General features: G+C 54.3%; 3 protein-coding genes across 12 annotated transcripts; 2 read left to right on the top strand and 1 right to left on the bottom strand.

The window, feature by feature from the left end:
* The first annotated feature begins 715 nt into the window (after positions 1 to 715).
* Positions 716 to 5,847, top strand: LIN37 (lin-37 DREAM MuvB core complex component). Of its 4 annotated transcripts, XM_045532294.1 has the most exons (10): positions 717 to 1,014; positions 2,606 to 2,700; positions 3,531 to 3,606; positions 3,787 to 3,837; positions 4,162 to 4,191; positions 4,272 to 4,357; positions 4,443 to 4,609; positions 5,324 to 5,464; positions 5,552 to 5,625; positions 5,722 to 5,847. In XM_045532294.1, the coding sequence occupies exons 2-10, from the start codon at positions 2,628 to 2,630 to the stop codon at positions 5,801 to 5,803; spliced, it is 780 nt and encodes a 259-aa protein (XP_045388250.1). In that variant the 5' UTR covers positions 717 to 1,014; positions 2,606 to 2,627; the 3' UTR covers positions 5,804 to 5,847. The 4 variants fall into 4 exon arrangements, with proteins under 4 accessions (XP_045388251.1, XP_045388250.1, XP_045388252.1 ...); XM_045532295.1 differs by lacking the exon at positions 2,606 to 2,700 and having other exon boundaries at positions 716 to 1,014; XM_045532296.1 differs by lacking the exon at positions 2,606 to 2,700 and having other exon boundaries at positions 718 to 1,014; positions 3,436 to 3,606.
* A 687-nt stretch (positions 5,848 to 6,534) lies between these two features.
* HSPB6 (heat shock protein family B (small) member 6) lies at positions 6,535 to 9,265 on the bottom strand. Of its 2 annotated transcripts, none has more exons than XM_045532299.1 (3): positions 8,185 to 8,441; positions 7,133 to 7,255; positions 6,535 to 7,024 (listed from the first exon to the last, which is right to left on the bottom strand). In XM_045532299.1, exons 1-3 carry the CDS (start codon positions 8,380 to 8,382, stop codon positions 6,857 to 6,859), a joined length of 489 nt encoding a protein of 162 aa, XP_045388255.1. In that variant the 5' UTR covers positions 8,383 to 8,441; the 3' UTR covers positions 6,535 to 6,856. The 2 variants fall into 2 exon arrangements, with proteins under 2 accessions (XP_045388255.1, XP_045388253.1); XM_045532297.1 differs by having other exon boundaries at positions 6,629 to 7,024; positions 7,121 to 7,255; positions 8,185 to 9,265.
* A 237-nt stretch (positions 9,266 to 9,502) lies between these two features.
* On the top strand, positions 9,503 to 18,592 carry PROSER3 (proline and serine rich 3). 6 transcript variants are annotated; one of them, XM_045532292.1, is made up of 11 exons: positions 9,503 to 9,594; positions 10,363 to 10,438; positions 10,747 to 10,949; positions 11,777 to 11,904; positions 12,013 to 12,116; positions 12,768 to 12,850; positions 12,946 to 13,085; positions 15,484 to 15,665; positions 15,782 to 16,829; positions 16,920 to 17,001; positions 17,165 to 18,592. In XM_045532292.1, exons 1-11 carry the CDS (start codon positions 9,584 to 9,586, stop codon positions 17,313 to 17,315), a joined length of 2,208 nt encoding a protein of 735 aa, XP_045388248.1. In that variant the 5' UTR covers positions 9,503 to 9,583; the 3' UTR covers positions 17,316 to 18,592. The 6 variants fall into 6 exon arrangements, with proteins under 6 accessions (XP_045388248.1, XP_045388247.1, XP_045388246.1 ...); XM_045532291.1 differs by having other exon boundaries at positions 9,544 to 9,779; XM_045532290.1 differs by lacking the exon at positions 9,503 to 9,594 and having other exon boundaries at positions 10,018 to 10,438; positions 12,016 to 12,116; positions 12,976 to 13,085.
* The last annotated feature ends 1,170 nt before the right edge of the window (positions 18,593 to 19,762 follow it).

Genomic DNA, 19,762 nt, shown 5'->3' with positions numbered 1-19,762 from the left:
GTGCTTCCATTTCTAGGCGCTGTTATCCTGCACTGGTAGTTGTGAATCGGGAAACATGACTTCCGACTCTGGGCCTCAGTACTCTCATCAGAGACACAGATCATGATGCCACCTCCTAGGATTTATCTGGCCAGGACATATGTGGTAAATGGAAGTTTCCCCATTCTCTGCAGAAATAAAAATACTCGAGAGCTTGCTCAGAGAATCCTTCCTTGGCCATCCTATTTAAAATTCAGACCCCATCTTGACACTCCTTATGTCTCTTTCAGGCTATATTCTTTTCCTATCACATTTCACTTAAAATGTTTACTGTTTATCTTTCCTTCCTCTAAAAGATAAGATCCATTAGAGCAAAGATTTTTGTCCGTTCTGCTCCTGGCAGTGTCCCCAGTGCCTGGAAGAGTGCCTGGCACACTAACAAATATTCACTAAATGAAGGAGATTGTACCTTAAAAGAGATTGCCAGGTAGATGGCACCTAGAGAGTGGTCAGTAAGAGGGGACCCAGTCTAACTCCCGACTGGTCTCCGTAGCTAAATTGGTGTCATTCAAACATTCTAACACTACAAGTCCCGAGAAGCCTCTCGATTCCCGATTCTTCGCCGCCCACCGTGCCCCGCGCGGCGCAGGCGCCGTTGCTCCGGGTGGGTCTCGGGACCCAGAACTACACCTCCCAGGAAGCGGGACGGTTGTCGGTTTGTTTCCGGAAACGGAGCCCCAGGAAGGTGGGAGGTAAAGCCGGAGCCGCCTGCGGCAGCTGTCAGTTGGTCAGAGTGTAAGATTGACGGCTGCGGTAACTAATGGGGACAAGCTACTGCCCAGGGGGCCTGTCCGCAGAAGTAGAAGGGAGGCGGCGGTGGCGGTCGCGGTCGCGGCTGGACACTGCTCTAGGCGGAGCATCGGCCTCACGCGACGCTTACCTCTGATCTCCCCGCCCGCCTTCGGCCTTGATTGGAGCTGGCTAGACCCCGGACCCACACCATGTTCCCGGTGAAGGTGAAAGTGGAGAAATCAGGTGAGGACCCCGAGGTCGGGGACCTGTAGGGGTACACCCGGGTGTTCAGGGTTTGGGAGTCCCGAGGAACAGGATTATCGCGAAAAGGGGACTCCGGGACTGCTCCCTGCAGCCCACCTGACTTCGCTGGATCAGACACCTAGAGTTTGCTGCCACCTTCATACGCTCCCGGTCTGTGCTCGAAGTAGCTTTGAGGTTGGACGGTGGGGGCGCGGGCAGTGTGGCACGGTAAGACGCGGGGATCCCGAGCCGGTAACTCCGAGAAGGGCTCTTGTCTTGGCTCCACATCGGTTTCCCCATTTCCACCAGTGGTCATGGTCAGGCGTTGTGCCGTGAGCCTGAAGTACAGGGACTCTTAATCTTCGCAGTCACTATGTTTCAGTAATCCTGGCAAGTGGGAATTGTAGTAGATAGGGAACCTGAACTCAGAAGGAGGAGGTCATCTTGGGCTGGGGCAGAGCTGATGGGATGCCATGCCTGGCATGGGAAGGGCAGTGGGAAGGGCACAGAACCCAGACAGAAAAGATAATAGTAAAGCTATGTAGAATGTTTGATGGCATAGGTGTTATTAAAATAAAATAAAACAGAAGCTGTGGCTATCAGGAAGGGGACAGGTGAGGGAGAGCCATGCGGATAGGTGAGGGAACAGCTTGGAAAAGTCCCCGAGGGTGGAAGCCTTGTCTGGCATGTTCAGGGAACAGCAGGAGGCCAGTGTGGTTGGAGCAGAGTGACTGAGGTGGGCAGTGTGAGAAGACTGAGGCAAAGATGTGATAGGGGTAGGGGACAGATCTTGTGGGCCCAGGTGAGGACTCTGCCAAGGGAGGCTTTTGAACTGAGGAGTGAGTTAATAAAGGTGCCCCCCCAAATGCCAAAAGGGATTGTGGGTAGAAGAGTGACCTGAAAAGGGACTGATCACAATTGATGGTGAGGGGAAGAGCTAGGCCTGTGAACACCAGGCTGGGGAGTGAGTGCAGATGCTGCCCCTGGGCACTGCGGACTCATGAAGGGTTCTAGCAGGGAAAGATCAGGGTCAGATTTGGTTTTATTGTAAAAAGTCCCCTGGCCACCTAGGGAGGGTGGATCAGAAGGGGAGACTGAGGCAGGGAGCCCAGGGAGAGGAAAGGTCAGGACCAGAGTGGGCAAGGTAGGAAGGGAGTGTGTGGCAGAGGGACTCAGGAGGCCGAGGGGGCAGGCCATGGGGTTGGTGGGCTGGGGTATGGGAAGGAGAGTGGTATCTATGGCAGGGTGCAGGGAGGGACTGGGGGACAGTGGAGCCACCCTGGAGGGGCGGTTAAGGAAGAGGGTTAAGTTTAGAGAGACACTGAGGCCAGCGTGGGAGCCAGTGAGTAGAAAGAACCTGGGGGATGTCCAAGGAGAAGATTCTAAGGAGCGGTGTCCAGGAGGCCATGGGATCCCCAAGTCTGGGCTTCAGGAGAGAAGCTGGGCCTGAGGACAGAGCTATGGATATTATCCATACCCTTGGCACCTGCCCAAGGCTCCTTGCTACCATCTCAGTGGCCCCATCCTCCACCTTCACCCTGTCTCTCCTCTGAGCCATGTTGGGAATCCCTGTGTCTCCTGGTCTCCTCAGGAAGTCCCAGGACTGGCAAGGCATGTCCCCAAGTACCCCTCCAGGCTCTGAGCAGTGGGGCCACAGCTCCTGCCAGTCGGAAGGAGTGAGCAAAGGTGAGAGGACAACATCCGCAACATCACCGCTTCCTTAAGTTCTGTGTTGAAGGGAGGCAAACCCACAGGCTGACAGGGCCAGTTAGAGTCTGTGACATGCAGGAAGGTGAGCCTAGACCTCATTTCTGAGAAAGAAAAAGCCAAAAAAGGATATTTTAGGGAAATCTCCCAATTTCTAAATGCCGTCAGCTCATTCAGATTTAAAATAACACCACTGCCTCAGCCTAACAAAGCAGGCTCTTGGGGAGCAGATTCTGTCCCCAGTTGGAGCCTCTGCCTTATAACTTCAGCTTTGGAGCCAGACAGCCAGGGTTTAAATCCTCAGCTGAGCAATTTCTTCACCCTGTCACTTTGGGCAAATAGCCTAACATCTCTGTGCCTCAGTTTCATCATCTGTAAAATGGGAATAAAAATCGTAATCTACTTCCAAGGGTTATTGTGAGACTTCAGTGGGTTAATACGTGTGGTGTGCTTGAAACAATGCCTGGCACATAGTGAGCACTTTGTGCACATTACTTGCTATTTCTCCATCCTATTAAGAGGTTCATATACAACATGAGCTTATTTAAACCTTGCAGCAGTCCTAGCAGGTAGGTATCATTGCGTAGACCTATTTTCAAGATGAGGAAACAGGCTTGGTAAGGTAAGGTATTTGCTTTGGTGGTCACGTGGGACAGCCCTGGAACTCAGCTTGTGCTCATCACTTCGGTGTCTCTGCCTGCTGTGCCCTTTCAGCGTGCCTGATCCTGGCAGTAGGATTGGCCAGGGTGGAGGATATGCATGCCCTGGGACCTGGGAACTAACTCCTGCTTGGTACCCTCCTCACCTAGAGCTGGAGATGGCCAAGGCCCGGAACCAGCTGGATGCCGTTCTACAGTGTCTGCTGGAGAAGAGTCACTTGGACAGGTTGGGACCTGGTCCAGCGCCGGGTCATGGGGCTGGGGGCCCTGCAGGTTGGACTCTCTGATCCTGGGTGGGACCTCAGAGGCTGCCCTGGGGAGGAAGGTGCCCACTGGGGAGGCCACACGATGCCTTCCCACTTTGGGCCCTGGGAGCCCTGAGCCAACGGTTCTCTTTTGCTACCAGAGAGCGTCTGGATGAAGAAGCTGGGAAAACCCCCTCAGACACCCACAATAAGTAAGTCTTTGTGATTGGATCTGGATCGGAGAGTTTGCGGTGGGTAACTGCCTCCCACATCCAAGCCCTGACCCCTCTGCCCTGTGCTTCCTCTGTCACGGTCCTAACCACTCTACATATGCAAAGACCCTGTGGCAGAAGCAGCTTAGGTCTCCTCATGGTTGACACCTAGAGACCTAGGGGTGTAGGTGGGACAAGGTCTAAGGAGTAGGTGATTCTTGTGAATATCTGAGGCTTGATCCCAGGATTCCCCGGGTGCCCTTTGGGGGGTTTGAGCAGGCGTTTGCAAGGGTCAGCCTGCTTACGCCCTGTCTCTGCCCACAGGGATTGCTCCATCGCAGCCACTGGCAAAAGGTAAGGCAGCAGGGACCCTGGCCAGCAGACCAGAGGTTCCCACCCCCACCCTGGTGCTGATACTCCCCCTCCCCACACAGGCCATCTGCCCGCTTCCCCCACCAGCGGAGGAAGAAGAGGAGGGAGATGGATGATGGGCTGGCCGAGGGAGGGCCACAGAGATCCAGTGAGTAGACAGTGGCCCTAGAGGGTGAGCAAGAGCCAGGGGGTTACATGAAGATACTCACATACCTCCCACCCCACCACCCCAGACACATATGTGATCAAGCTGTTTGACCGGAGCGTGGACTTGGCCCAGTTCAGCGAGAACACACCACTGTATCCGATCTGCCGCGCCTGGATGCGCAACAGCCCCACAGTGCGAGAGCGTGAATGCTCACCCAGCTCACCGCTGCCCCCACTGCCTGAGGATGAGGAGGTGGGATGAGTGCTGGGCCCTAGCCCAGCAGCCAGAGGAGGCAATGGGACAGGCTCAAGGGACCCCCCCCCAAACTAGTGGGGTAGCGTAGACAGGCACAGGTCTCTGTGTCCCTCAGATGAATCCTGGATCAGAGGAAGCACACAGATGTGCACTCTTAGGCTGAGGATATGGGTGGAGGTACCTAGGGCAGACTTACATGGCTACCTAGCCTTGGGAGAGAGGGAGCAGGGGTGCCCTTTGCAGACAGGCTGACTTCCAAGATCAGGGGTCCTTGGTGTAGACAATTGTGGCCACCTGGTTGGGGGAGCAGATGGAGACCCCCTGGGTTGGACAGGGGATCTGTAAGCCATCTGGCCTGAGAGGGTAGACAAGGGTCCCCAGGACAGACATATATGATTCTTTGAACTATGAAGAGTGGACAGGGGTCCCGAGGTGACACAGATGGGACCTCCTAGACAGGATTCCCTGAGACAAGCAGACATGACTCCCTGGGCAGGTGTAGATGAGGAAGCCTGGGCTGGACAGGAGAAGACAGGCTTACCAGACCTGCCCCCGGGCTGGTTAAGGTGTCTGCCCTTCAGACTTGACTCCTCTAAACACAGGTTCCTTGGCAAGACCCTCAAGTCTTTTGTTGCTGGGAAAGGCAGGGGGGATGAAATTTGTACTATTCCCAGCCCTCTGCTCTAACTCTTTTGGGCCTGGTGTCTCTAGGGTTCAGAGGTCACTAACAGCAAGAGTCGTGATGTATACAAGCTGCCTCCACCCACAGCTCCCGGGCCACCTGGAGATGCCTGCAGATCCCGAATTCCATCCCCACTACAGCCCGAGACCCACGGCACCCCCAATGATGAGGTGGGTATGCAAGGCTGGCCTGGGGTTGCGGGCATATGTCATGGGGCTTGGGTGTGGGCACTCAGCCTGGCCTCTCTGTCCACGCAGCCCTCCGAGCCCGAGCCTTCACCCTCCACACTCATCTATCGAAACATGCAGCGTTGGAAACGCATCCGCCAGAGGTGAGCGTCCCCCAACCTGCTTACCCTCCACCCCTTGCCCCCCCACCCCGCCCCGCGGACTCTTGAAATTGCTGAGTCTTCCCTCTACCTCCCCAGGTGGAAGGAGGCGTCTCATCGGAACCAGCTTCGTTACTCAGAAAGCATGAAGATTCTACGGGAGATGTACGAGCGACAATGATGCTCCCAGGGTCCCCCCATCCCAATAAACATCCCCTGACTCCACACTGGCCTCTGCTCCAGCCTCATACTTCCCGGCCCAGACATAAAGCAGTTGGCACAGCTCTAGCACATTTATTGGGGGAGTGAGCCTAGGTAAGAGTGGGGGGGATGTGGTGGCAGGGAATTCAGAGAGGGAGACAGGTTGTGGGGAACCAAAGAGTGGTTGCTAGGTTGGGTCTTGGAGGGTAAGAGGAGTGTGGAAGGTGGGTTGCCACGGATGTCTGATTGGAGACTTGGTCAGGACAAAGGGACTGGGGGGTTCTGCTTAGAGTTGGGGAGGGGGCCTAGGACATCTGTGCAGAGTTGGGGGGTAATAGGAGGGTATCTGTACACTTTGAGGCTGGGGGTTCTAGTTGACCTGGGATAGGTGTCCAAGGGTGGGGGGTCAGAAAGGGTTCAAGAGTCTGGGGTGGCTGGCTAGGGTTTCAAGTCAGAAAATGGGCTGGGGGAAGTGGATTGTCTGGTTGCAGGGGAAGGACCCAGAGTCTTGGGAACCAGGCATGGATGGTCTGGAGTGGGAGGTCTGTATAGTCCAGGACATTTGGGTGTGGGGGGATTATGCCTGATTGGCCTAGGGTTGGGGCAGGGCTGTCTGCACCATAATCTGGTGTCAAAGTGGGGAAGGGATGGAAATGGTGTGTGGGGATGTCCTCATACAGAAGTCGGAAGTAGAGGAGGTATTCTCGGGTGGGGACATATGCCAAGAAAGTAGGGTCGGCAGCGATGAGAGACTGACTGTAAGCTGAGTGAGGGTTAGGGTAGTGCTTGTAGGGTCTGGAAGCTTGGGAGGGGTCGGGGTGGGGTCTGAAGACTGGAAGGGGTGTGCAAGCAGGGGTGTCTGTGGAAGGGTAGGTTATCAAGGCAGGGTCTAGGGTGGAGGGGTCAGGGCACTATCCGGCCTTGGGTGGGAGGAAGGCGTTGGCGCGCTCGGGACGTCTGGCTGGGTGGAGTCAGATCGGCTCTAAAAGAGGGAGCCCAGGGCGGCTCCCAGGATTCAGGAGCTCCCAAACCCCTACTTGGCGGCAGCCGGTGGCGGCTGTGGGGCCTGGGCGGACGCCGGTGCGGCCTGGATGGACAGGACGCCCTCGGGGGACAGCGCGGACGTTACGGCAGCCGGATCCACGCCGGGCGGCAGGCGGTAGCGGCGGTGGAACTCTCGCGCTATGAATCCGTGCTCATCCTGCGGGCGAGAGGCGTGAGCGGCCCCGCCCCTTTCCGTGGCGCCCCGCCCCTCCGGCCTGCGCGTCGCGCGGGCCCGGCCCGGCCCCGCCCCCACCTGCTGGCTCACCGGGCGCTCCTCGTGGCGCGCATGCACTTCCACGTGTTCGCCAACCACCTTGACAGCTATTTCCTCTGGGGAGAAGTGCTTCACGTCCAGCAGCACGGAGAAATGCCCCGGGTCGGTCGGCACCTGCGCACAGCCCGCGCGGGGCGGGACTGTCATCTGGCGGGTTAAGGCTCCTGGGACCCAGGAAGACCCCACCCCTGTCGGTTCCGGTGCTGAGTCCTCTTTCCTACTCGATGTCACCGAAGACCTCTTCGCCAAAATAACTGGGATCCTCCTCTCACCCAGAGTGATGAGGCTCCCTTCCCCTGCAAGGTCAGGGACCTCCGCCCCACAGGGTGAGGAGGCCTGTCCACTCCCTCCTCCAGCGTCAAGGACTCCACAGTCACTGTGCCACTAGGAGGACACTGAGGCGTTCCCCAGCTCCATTCCCCTCTGAGCCCCTGGGGCCCTTATCCCCAGCCCCCGCCAGAAATCGCCAAGTTGCTCCCCCCAGTCTATAGAACCAATCCTCCTTTTACCCTCCCACTCGTGTCCCGGGACCTCCTGCGCTCTCAGCAGTTGCCAGTACCCTGCCTCCACTTCAGAGTAGCCAGGCGGCCTTCCTCAAGTCGCAGGACCCTTCCCGCTCTCTACCACTCCGGGAGGCTCACCACGAGTAGTCTCCTATCTCTCCTCCAAGACAAACAACGTTGCAACCCCACCACCTTTTTCAAAATTCCCTGGGTCACCAACCTCCTTCAGAGTCACCAAGACTTACCCTTAGAGTGACCACCCCCACCCTATCAATGACTCAGCCCTTCTACCCGCCCCCCCCTCAGCTAATAAGACACCCACCCAACCCAACCCACCCCCCGCCAGCGCGACGGGGACTTCCCACCCGCTTCAGTCACCCAGCCTCTGAGATTCCAAACTCAGGAATTCCGCAAGCCCCTCTACGTGGCCGGACTGTCCACCCTGCTGAAAGTCAACGGACATTCCCTCACCCCCCTCAGGCGACCCCGACCCCCAGCACTGGAAGCGGTCGAGTTAGCACCTCCCCCCAGGCCTGGCACCTGGGCGACCGGCAGCGCCACGCTGGGTGCGCGCAGGTAGTAGGGGGCGAGAGAGGTGGGGCAGAGCGCAGCCAGCTCGGCCTCGAGCAGCCCCTCGCCAAAGCGCTGGTCAAAGAGGCGTCCGGGCGCCGAAACTCCGGGCACCGGGGCGGAGGCTCGGCGCAGCCAGGACGGCTGTACAGGCACCGGGATCTCCATCGCTCCGCCGCTGCGGTCCTGGGCGCTGCAGTGCCCCTGCCTGCGCAGACGCCGATTTATAGTGCGCCCTGTGCCGGCCCCTGGGGGGGCCGCCCGGGGACACTGGGACGGTGGCCAGACCCGGCCATTAAGAGAGCCTTATATAGAAACCCCAACAATGACTTGGCCATTTATTAAGCGCCTGCTGGATGCGTGGCAAAGTCTGCCAGGAAGGTGTCGTTAAGATTCCCCGGTTTCCTGAAGGGGAAACGAAGGTTGAGGGGGCAGAGTCATGCGGGTGTGGGGAGCACAGCGCGGCAGCTGGGCCCCAGGGCCTCAGAGCCCCACTGAAGAATTTCCAGGCCCTTTAATCCACTCCCGCCCCTCTGGCAGCTCTGAGGATGACGCAGATGGAGGGCTTAGGAGCAGATTCCTGGAAAATGCAGTGGCCAGGCCAGGCTGTCAGCAGGACACAAAACAGACCCTATGCTCGTCCTCCGCCAGGCCTTGGGCCCAGGGCCCCGGCAGCCGGGCCTAATTCTGTGCCTCTGACTCAGCCTCGGGGGCGCAGCGGCCAGGGGGCGCGAGCACGAACAGTCCAGGCTGCCCCCGTGGGCCGCACTGGAGCCCGAAATAGCTTATTTTGATCCTGCTACCTGGGCCAGGAGCCCAGGCTTGGCAACCGACGCAACCAGCTGCTCTGCAGCAAGAGGGAAGGGGCTGTTAGATGACCGTCGGGACGGCTGACAGGCCCGGCGATGGCGGAATGGCGGCTCCGGAGGGGATGGACTCCCCCGTCGTCCGCACACCAGAAAGGATGGTAGTTCGATGGAGCCGGGAAGAAACCACCGCAGCAAGAGGGAGAGCCCTTGGAAAGCGAGACTGAAGGAAAGCGAGGGTGCTTCAGTCACCTCCAGACCGCGGGCCCAGCCTCGGATCCTTCCCATTGGTCCGCGGTCTTGCCAATCATGGCTGCAGGTTCTCCAGCCAACACGCTCTGTCCGGCAGGCAGGCGTTACCGCCAGTCGTGAGACACCTCCTTTTGGTCACTTTCCAGTTACTTTTATTTTCCCTTCTGTCATTGGTCACCTTGGCCCGCGCCCTCTTTCGCGGGCACGCCCAGATAGGGGCGGGCCGACAGGGCATTGCTAGGCGACAAGGATGCGCGCGGGGTCTGTCCGGTGAAGGAGCGGAGCAGGCGGAAGTGCCCGGGCGGCTGCGGATGGACCCAAGGTGAGGCCGCTCCCGCTTTCAGGGACCACCGGCGGCCCGGGGAGGCCCAAGGGTGAGAGCAGCACAGCCTAGGGCCGAGTTTGCTCCAGTCCGGAGTCTCTCGGGCTCAACTGCTCTGGAACTACAACTCCCAAGATGCCCCACGGGCTGTGGCCGCTCCAGTCTTCAAAATTCACCATCCCAGGGTACCGTGAGCGTCTTAAGTTCCGCTCTGAGTGGCTCCAAGGGATCCTTTCCTCTAAAGATGTCCAAGGGCAAGTTGGGAATTGCCCCCAGACACCCATGGGTGTTGTCTGAACTTTCTTGCTTAGGCGGAGTCCAGGGAATCATGTGGCTTGTAATCCATCTGAACTTCTAGCGTCCCCAAGGGTGTATGGGAAGCGTACGGTAATAGAGTCTAGTCGCGGTTCTTGAGCTCCACTTCCGAATCACCTGGGACGCTAGGAAAGATACGGAGGTCTAGCCCCGCTTCCAGATATTCTGATTCTGTTGGTCTGCGGTGGGAGCCACGCACCTGTAACTTTAAAATACCCCTCCTAGACTGGATTCAGGGTTGAGAATCACCGGCTACCAGTTCCTGGGTTCTCCACTGTTAAGACTGCTCCAACAGCTCACGGGAATCACATTTCCACCACCATTGTCTTGAATGTGCAGCGGGGGCTTCATGGGGAGCCACGGGAATTGTCTGATTCTGCCCTCCTTTCCTGTCCCCTTCCCCAGGGTTGTAGTGATCATGCTCTGCCTGCCCGCCCCGTTTTCCCCTTGCAGCCTGCCAGTTTTCTCCATCCCAGACAGTCCCTTTGGAGATGCTCCCCTGGGTGGAAGCCACAGCTGGTGCTCCAAGGTGAGGACATCACACAGAGAGTGCTAAGCATCAGCCGGGTAGCAAGGGAGTGGCCACTAAAGGGTAAGAAGACGTGATCTGAGAGATGGGGATGAGAGATTGAGAGATAGTCCCTCCTCCCCTCTCACGGCCTTGCCCTTGTCGGATCTCTACCGCCTGGCTTCCCGTCACAGCTCCACTCACTCTAGATTGTTACCATCGTGGAATGTGTTTACTTTTCTCTGGACTGAGGCTTCACATGTGTCTTCGTTCCCCAACAGGGATGACCCCTCAGACCTCACTTTTTCTTGTGCTCTCCCCTGTCCTAGACCCTGAGCCCATCTAGGTCCCAGAGATCCAGGCTCCCACAAGCTCCCAAGGCTCTAGCTGCAGATCCTAACTCCCCTGAGCTGTTTGAGGAGTCCTGGCCATCCAGTTCAGGGACCCCTTCCCCACCCAGTACCACTGAAGGACACATGGGGGCCTCCCCACAACCCACTCTGATTGACAGCGGGGACTCCGTGGTGGCCAAGTAAGTACCAGTAGCTCTGGGGGGAAAGGAGAGTTTGGGTTAGAGGGAAGGAGAAGGCGTGCCGTAATAATTATCCCAGGCAGAGCTGTTTGTGCAGCGCTCTTTTAGGACCAGGCACTTCATGTGTGCTACTAAGAGCTCTGGAGCTACACTGCCCGAGTTCAAATTCCAGCTCTGCTACTTACTCTCTGTATGCTCTTGGCCTCAGTTTCTTTATCTCTAAGTTGAGGATATTAATAGCACATATCCCCTAGGGCTGTTTTGAACTTTCACTGAATTACTATTCGTAATGATCTCTAACAATACCTCTCACATAGTGAGCCCTTGGATTTGTAGGATACAGGCTCAGCTGCTGTAACCAAGAGTCCCATATTAATTACGGCTTAAACAAGATAGCATTTATTTCTCCCTCACTTATAGTGCAGGCAGAAGCAACCAGGGCTCATATGGGAGCCTCTAGTTGAGGTGTCAGGGGCACAGGTTCCTTCTGTCTTGTTGCAGTCCCATCCTTAGGTGTTGTCCTTTCCTTCGTGGACCAAAATGGCTCCCAACCACATCAATTTTCCAGAATCACATCTCCTCACACCCTGTTTGTCAAGAACCTAGTCATATGGCCACAAGCCCCCAGGGCACCTCGTAAATGTAGTCTATAGAAGAGTGGCTATGAACCCAGCTAAAATTTACATTACTGTATAAGAAAGGAAAACAACTTGAAGGACAGCTACAAGCTCTGCTGTGGTGCTTGATAAACATTGCCTATTGTGATTATTATCCTTATTATTTGTGTCTTCTCACTCCACTGACCTCCCATCCCCTGATGTTCACAGGTACATAAACAGGTTCCGCCAGGCTCAGCCCACCAGCCGAGAGGAACGTCAGCCTGCAGGCCCAACTCTAGCTGACTTCTGGTGGCTGCGGCCTGAGTCTCCAGACCCCAGCAGTCAACTTGCAGCAGGTACCTCCTTCAGTCCCCACCCCACCCCCTTCCAGCCTAAAACCTTTCCTAATCAATGCCCCCAGCAACCACTCCTCCTGGCCCTCATAACTCAATTGGGCTTCTCAGCAGAAGCCAAGGAACCAGAAGGAAGACACCGTACAGCAGTCCCAAATCCTGCCAAGATGGCCAGTGTATCTGAGGCTGTAGCTCCCCTTCAGGAAATAAAGCAGGTGACATCCCCAAAACACTCCCTCCATTGTGTGCACTAGCCCTGCAATAGAATTAGAGCTGATCCCCAATTCAAGGAAGCTTAAATAGAAAAGGAGGATTTGTTAGCTAATGTAACTGAGAAATCCAGAAGTGGATGCTTTCAGGCATGGCTAGATCCAGGTGTTTGAACATTGTTGGGAGAAACCCAACTCTCTTGGCTCTGTGTTCCTCTTTGCTGGGCTCAATCCAGGCAGGCTTTCCCCTCACAGTAGCCAAGATGACTCCCAGTGGCTCTAGGCTCCCATGATACTAACTCAGCTACTCCAGAGGAAAGTGGGGGCTTTTCCAATAGCTCCATCCAAAGTCCCAGGGCTCACTCTCATTCACTCATCCTTGAGCCAGTCATTATGAACCAGAGGATAGAACTTTTGATTAGTCAGCTCTGGTTAGGAAGGTGGGATCGATCCTTCTCCAACAACAGTGAATTGCACATAAAAGGTGCTTCTGAAGAGGAAAACTAGGTCTCTTCGCTGAGGAGGAGGAGCAGATTCTAAGCTGGCATGTGAGGGTACCAGGTAGGGTACAGACCTGCACTCCAGGCCCTCTGTCCAGAGCCCCTTTCCCAGCAGTCTTTGCAGTGGGGGCTGGCCTCTGACCCTCTCACCCTGCAGAAGCTCAACACGTGGAACTCATCTCTGCTGGACCTGGAGACGCTGAGCCTACAGAGCAGAGCTGCCAGGCTGCTGAAACGCAGGTGCCTCCACTCCGTCATCCTGCCCACTCCTATAGCTCTGGGTGGCCCACTGCCCTTGGGACCTCCACTGCCTCACTTCTGCCTTCTCCCTGCAGCAAGGCCTCCATCTCCTCCTCCTCCCTCAGCCCCAGCGACGCCAGCACCTCTTCATTCCCCGTCAGCTCAGATGGCCTCTCTCCTTTCTCCAAGAGCTTCACCCCTGACTCTGGCAAGGGCTCTGGCTCCACGGCACCTGGTAAGTGCTGGGAGGCAAGTGTTGAGGGCAGCTCTGTCACCTACCAGCTGAGTGACTTTGGGCCTCTCTAGGCTTTGCTTCTCCAACAGTAATACAGAGTTAATAATTGTATTCCTCTCCTGTGGGTGTTGTGAGGATTAAATGAGTCAGTGAATACATGGACGGCACCTAGCACAGGTCTATTAACAGTAGCTGTCATGAGTATGACAAGTCTCCCATCCTCTCTGCAATTCTGAACACGAAGCTTTAGACTCAGGAGGTTTTTGCAAGTTTGGCATCACCCCGATTTGACAGCAAAATCTGACCTAAAGAACATGAGGCTATTTGTAATATACACTGATCTCATTTAGGGTGAATATTCATACTTTTTGCCATGTATATATTATGTTGAACCATATGAAATTTTTGGTTCTGTAAGTGAAAAATGGTCCAGTTTTGAAAGTTTCATATGGTTCAACTAAATATCAATGTGTTTGAGTCTGATGTGCTGCCCAGACCCATGTGGATGCTGTACATACCATGTGACTTTGCTAAAACATACAAACTATTGAACTCTCAAGATTTCAGAGACAGGGGTAAGGACCTGGGTTATTGTTACTGCTGTCGTTACTATTACTCTGTGGCCAGGTCCTGGGCTGCAGTGGCACACAAGACAGATGCTATCCAGCATCACAGGGCGCCCATGAGTGAGGACAGGCAAGCACAAGTAAACAGAGAGGTGTCCACATTGTGTGATCTGCCCGAGGACTCCCCTGTCTGATGCTTCACTCTTTCCAAGCTTCACCTTTATTCACCTCTGCCTCCTGAGCCTCAGTTTTCCAGTTGGTAAAGTGGTGATAAAACTAGGTCATGGGTTGTTCAGAAGTTAAATTTTGTCTTTCTTTCTTTCTTTCCCTTCTTTCTTTCTTCCTTCCCTCCTTCCTTCTCTTCCTCTCTTCCTCCCTCCTTCCATCTCCCTTCCCCTCTTTCTTTCTTTCATTCTTTTTTTTCTTTTCTTTCTTTCCTTTTTTAAATAGTGATAGTGTCACTCTGTCACCCAGGCTGGAGTTCAGTGGCCCAATCATAGATCACTGTAGCCCAAAACTCCTGGGCCCAAGTGATCCTCCAATCTCAGTCTTCTGAGTAGCTAGGACTATAGGCACTCATCACCATGCCTGGCTAATGTTTTTTATTTTTTGTAGAAAGAGGGTCTTGCTATGTTGCCCAGACTGTTCTTGAACTCCTGGCTTCAAGCAATCCTCCTGCCTCAGCCTCCCAAAGTGGCGGTGGCTCACGCCTATAATCCTAGCACTCTGGAAGGCCAAGGTGAGTGGATTGTTTGAGCTCAGGAGTTCAAGACCAGCCTGAGCAAGAACAAGACCCCGTCTCTACTAAAAATAGAAGGAAATTATATGGACAACTAAAAATATACACAACAAATTAGCCGGGCATGGTGGCGCATGCCTGTAGTCCCAGCTACTCGGGAGGCTGAGGCAGGAGGATTGCTTGAACCCAGGAGTTTGAGGTTGCTGTGAGCTAGGCTGACACCATGGCACTCTAGCCTGGGCAACAGAGTGAGACTCAAAAAAAAAAAAAAATTTCATTCATTCATTTACCAAACATTGAGTCCTACAGTTTATGAGGCCCTGTGAGCAGGACTGGGGATTCCACAGCATACCAAGCCACTCCCACTGCTTCACTTGACCAGCCTTTAAAAAAAAAAGAAAGAAAGAAAGAAAGTGGTAATTGCTAGGAGAAGAAGGAAACAGACAGAGAATAATAGGACTGGGGACTGTTGCCATTTTGAATAGGGTAGCCAGGGAAGGCCTCACTAACCAGGTGACATTTGGGCAAGTCTGAAGGATGTGAGAGAATGCACCTTGTGATACACGAGGGAAGAGCGTTCCAGGCAGAGGGGACCACAAGGGCCTTTTGCCGAGAGAGAGGTGCAGCCAGGGAGGGATTCTCACCCCGAGGGCCCTGATCTGGCTCAGGTTCCCTCTGGCTGAGAGTAGGGAACAGATTGGGAGGACAGGAGAACAGGGAAACCAGGAAGGAGGCTCCGGTGGGGTGAGTGGGGCTGGAGCAGGGTGAGGGCCGTGGGGGCGGGAGTGGGCAGATTCTTGAGCCTCCATCTTGTTCATTGCTGTAACCCCAATGTCCAGAACAGTGCCTGGCACCTAGTAAGAGCTCCATAAACGTTTGTTCAACGAATGAAGAATTGAATGACAACAGGTCGAGAAGCCCAGGAGTGCCTTCTCCTTTGACTTTGTCCCCTTCCCCACTTCCCACTCCAGACAGGAGTTGGCATGTTGTCTGAAGAGCCTGTCTGGGAAACCCTCTGGTAGAGTGCAGGGGTGTGTGTGCAGGCTGATCACCCCACCCCTGCCTCACCCTCTCCCCTCAACTTCCCCTACAGCAGCCCCGGCCCCAGCCCCGGCCCCCACCCCTGCTCCAGCCCCAGCCTCCTCCCGGGCACCCCTTCGGCCAGAGGATGACATCCTCTACCAGTGGCGGCAGCGGCGGAAGCTTGAACAGGCTCGAGCAGGCGAGGGTGATGGAAGCTGGGTGCCATCCCGGACCCCTGCCCTCGCCACTCGGGTGAGTCAGGAGAGAGGAGCCTGAGGGGAGTTGGAGGAAGCAGGTGTCTGAGGTGGACTGAGGACCCTCTACCCACTTTCTCTCCCTCTCAGATCTCTCCTCCTATCTGTCCACAGACTTCCTATGCCCCTGTGGAGACCCTTGGTTCTCTGGGAACTCAGCCGAACTGCGTCCCACTGTGGGGCGGTGTAGCCCGGCCTGGTCCCCCAGAGGCCTTCTACATGGAGAGGCCTCCTTTCCCCCCAGTGTCTTCTCCATACTTCTGGGCTCCCAGCCCCCACGGATTCTTCTGGACCCCACAGTCCAGTCCCTGGGAATCTCTTGGGGCTGTATCTCCCACACAGCCAGCCTCCACCCCGGCTCTCTCGGCCTCCGCCCCGGCGCCCCCGGCCTCCACCCCGGCGCCCCCCGCCTCCGCCTCACCTCCCTTGGCCTCTATCCTCACACCCCCTGCCGCCCTCCAGGGCCCACCCACCCCTGAGCCAAGCAGCTCTGCCCAGCCCAAGGGACTGGTCCCCAAGCCTCGGAGGGCCTGGCCAGAGGCTGCTGAGCAAGTCGCCACAGCTGGTGACAGGCCTGGCCCGCAGCTCAGGGGCGCTCTGGGCCAGGTAGTGACAGCTCGGCTGTTCCCTGACAGCCTGGAAGACACGCCCCCTCGCCTGGAGGGCCCACTTCTACCTAAGGCTAAACCTCAGAGAGCCAAGGCCATACACCCCCAAACTAATGTTATGCCTCCTCGATCAGAGGTCATGCCCCCTCTATCTGAATCACAGTGTCACTCTAAAGCCAAGGCTGTGTCACCCCCAGCGGTGTCAGTGCTTTGGAAGAGTAAAGGCACTCCTTCCCCTGAAGCCAGGTATCTGCAGCCCAAGGCCCCACCCCACCAAGCTGAGGAGGCGTCCACAGTGACTAAGGCCACGCCCCCTCAAGCTGAGAAGGCGTCCACAGTGACTAAGGCCACGCCCCCTCAAGCTGAGAAGGCGTCCACAGTGACTAAGGCCACGCCCCCTCAAGCTGAGGAGGCGTCCACAGTGACTAAGGCTACGCCCCCTCAAGCTGAGGAGGCGTCCACGGTGGCTAAGGCCACGCCCTTGCCTGCTGCTGGCCACGCCCCCTCGGAGGATTTGCTGTCCCAGGCCACCCGACTTCTGGAGGCTGCTGAAGGTAAGCCACATGCTCCAGCCTTTCCCAATCTCGGTAGCGGTCCCACTTCCTAAGAGTTCGGCCACCTTAAGCTCGTTCATTTCTCCCTAGACTCTGATGGCAGTGAGTTCCAGGACGACCCTGTGCTGCAGGTGCTAAGGGCCCAGAGGGCAGAGCTGCGTCAGGAGAAAAGGTGACCCTTCATCATGAGGATCTACCATACTGGGCCCCTGAATCCTCTGAGACACTGGTTACGTGCCCACCCCTCCTGAGCCCCTTCCCCAGAACCCTGTCCACAGCTCTAGACCCTAATTCTGAGCACATACCTCAGCCTCTGCTCTCCGACTTTTCTCCAGGAAAGTGGATGCCCGATTATCCTTCCTGTTGAACCCTGTGGAAGACCCGGGATCTCGGTCCCCTTCAGCCAGGTCACCCCCTAGGTCCCCAAGGAGGCTGCTGCAAAGGGAAGGAGCCTCCCTTGAGGCCAGACGACTTTCAACTGTATAAACTCTCTTTTATCCGATGAAACATTTTTTTCAGGTTACAGGTTATCTCTGAGAAAAGGTCTGTTCTGGAAAGGCCAAGGGTCATGCCAATTTAAGGAATTCCTCCCCTCCCCCCTGTGGCTCTTTCCTGACCACTGAAGAAAAATTTCTTTTCTGATCTCATCCTCCTTGGGGGCGGGGAGAGTTAAGGGTTCCAGGCAAGACTTCAAGCAAGACTAGGACTCACCTTCCCTGACTCTGAACTCTGGAATCCTGTCTCAGATGGGACCAAAGGAACTGTCCTCTGGGCCTGAAGCTACTAGAATCATCAGAGTGTGAGACAATGGTCAGTCCACATCCTATTTGTGCCAGCAGTAACATTTGGTGCAGGTGATCTGTCTCTCTTTGAAGCACTTTCTTCTCCTGCTTCCAGAACACCTCTCCCTACCTCTTTGGTGATTGCCCCAGCATGTCAACTGTCACCTATGCCAAGGCCCTGGTTTTGACTTCTCTATCTACACACACGCCCAGGTGCTCTTGTCTGTCTTAATGACTCTGAATCTTATCTCTCTTCTGATAGAGCCCAAATTTCTATCTCTAGCCTAGACCTGGCCATTAAACCTTGGGCTCCCACATGATCACCATCTCCACCCAAAAGTCTAAGAGATGTACCAAATTCTATAGGTCCTAAACTGAGCTCCCAATCTTCCCCACTAAACTTTCTCCTCCCCACTTTCTTCAGCTCCATCCTTTGCTGCTCAGCCAAAAGCCTTAGGGTTGTCTTTGACTTCTGTCTTCCCTCCCACCCACAGTCAGTTGACCAGTGAATCCTGCTGTCTCTACCTTTACATCTGTCCAGAATTCAACTCTTTCTCCCACCTCCACTGCCCTCACCTTGGTCTAGGCTATCACCACCTCCCATCTGGACTATTGAAAAATTCACTGTTTCTATAAACGTATCTGCATACTCTTTAATACCATCAAAAGGAAGAGGCTATGTCCTTTCCTCTTGAAACTGGGCCCCTCAGCAAATAGAATGCAGAAGACATTGTACAGCGTAATTTCCGAAGTTCAGTTAGAAAAGATGATACAGTCTATCTGGTTTCCTCTCTCTCTCTCTCTCTCTCTCTCTCTCTCTCTCTCTCTGACACTTGCTTTAGAGTCTATGCAAAAAAAGAAAAGCAGTTGCCATGCTGGGGAGGGGTTTGGGTTACAAAGGTATATTGATTTATCAAACTCAGTGAAATTTGTATGTAAGGTTTACCTCAAAAGAGAAATAAATATTGAACTCTAATTAAAGATATGTACACTGAAATATTTAGAGGACAGCATATTAATGGCTGCAGTTTATGTTGAAATGCACCCAAGATTAGTTGGTTGATGGATGAATAGAGTAATAGGTATGGGTGAGATAAAGCTAATATAGTAAAATGTTAATGGTGGGGTCTAAGTGGTGGATATATGGGTGTCTATTGTAAAATTTTTTAACTTTGCTGTAGCTAGAAACTTTTCATAATAAATGATGGCAAATATATGATCAGGATTGTTTTGATATCTGTATTTATAAAAAAGAGGGGATAGGATAGGTTTTTAGCTCCTGTATGGTACAAATATGGTAAATATTTGTTTTCAGCCTTTTTAAACAAACCATACATTTAAATGAAATCCACAAGAAGGAAATAGCTGTTTAGATATAAGGAGAAATGAAAGATGTTTATAATAACAAAACCTGACCTAGTTGGGGCATGGGTGGGGTCTAGAAGGATTCCTGAGGAAGTTACACTTAAGCTGGGACAGGAGAAATTATCTAGTTGACAAGGGGCCATCCTAATTACTATTACTGGGTAACAAACTACCTCCAAAACTTAGTGGCATAAAAGAATCATTTTATTATGCTTATGAATTCTGTGAGTCAGAGTTCTCACTTGATGCCTCATGGCTCTATAGCTAGTCATTCCAGTGGGCAAGAAGAACTTTGGACAAGAAGCTACATTGCCTTTTATCACCTAGCCTTGGAAATCACATATTGTCAATTCTACTATTCTCTATTGGTTGAATCCTGCCCAGATTAATGGGAAGCAGGCATAGACTTCACCTCTTGATGAGAGAAGTGTCAAAAAATTTGCAGCCACGTTTTAAAACCACCGCAGGGGGTGATGGGGGAAATACTCCAGGCAGAGGGAACATTATGTGGGAAATCCCTGCGATGGGACTGGGGTCAGCAGGTTCAATAAGTTGAAATAAGTAACTGTACATTTACCACTGCCCCAGCACTCCCTTTCCCCAATCCCTGCTTAATTTTTCTCCATAGAGCTGATCACTTTCCAATATTCTATATTTTTAAATATGCATTTTGTTCATTGTCTGTCTTCTCCCCATAGCTTTTGGGCTCCATTGAGAGTGGGGCATATTTTTCCCTGTTTTGGTTATTGATGTATCCACAAATTAAGTGATCAGAGTTTTTGAATG

The sequence above is a fragment of the Lemur catta genome, chromosome 19, assembly GCF_020740605.2.
Source record: "Lemur catta isolate mLemCat1 chromosome 19, mLemCat1.pri, whole genome shotgun sequence".
NCBI classification, from domain to species: domain Eukaryota; kingdom Metazoa; phylum Chordata; class Mammalia; order Primates; family Lemuridae; genus Lemur; species Lemur catta.
The sequence above is the reverse complement of the archived record's forward strand: the minus strand, read 5'-3'. Positions and strand labels throughout refer to the sequence as shown.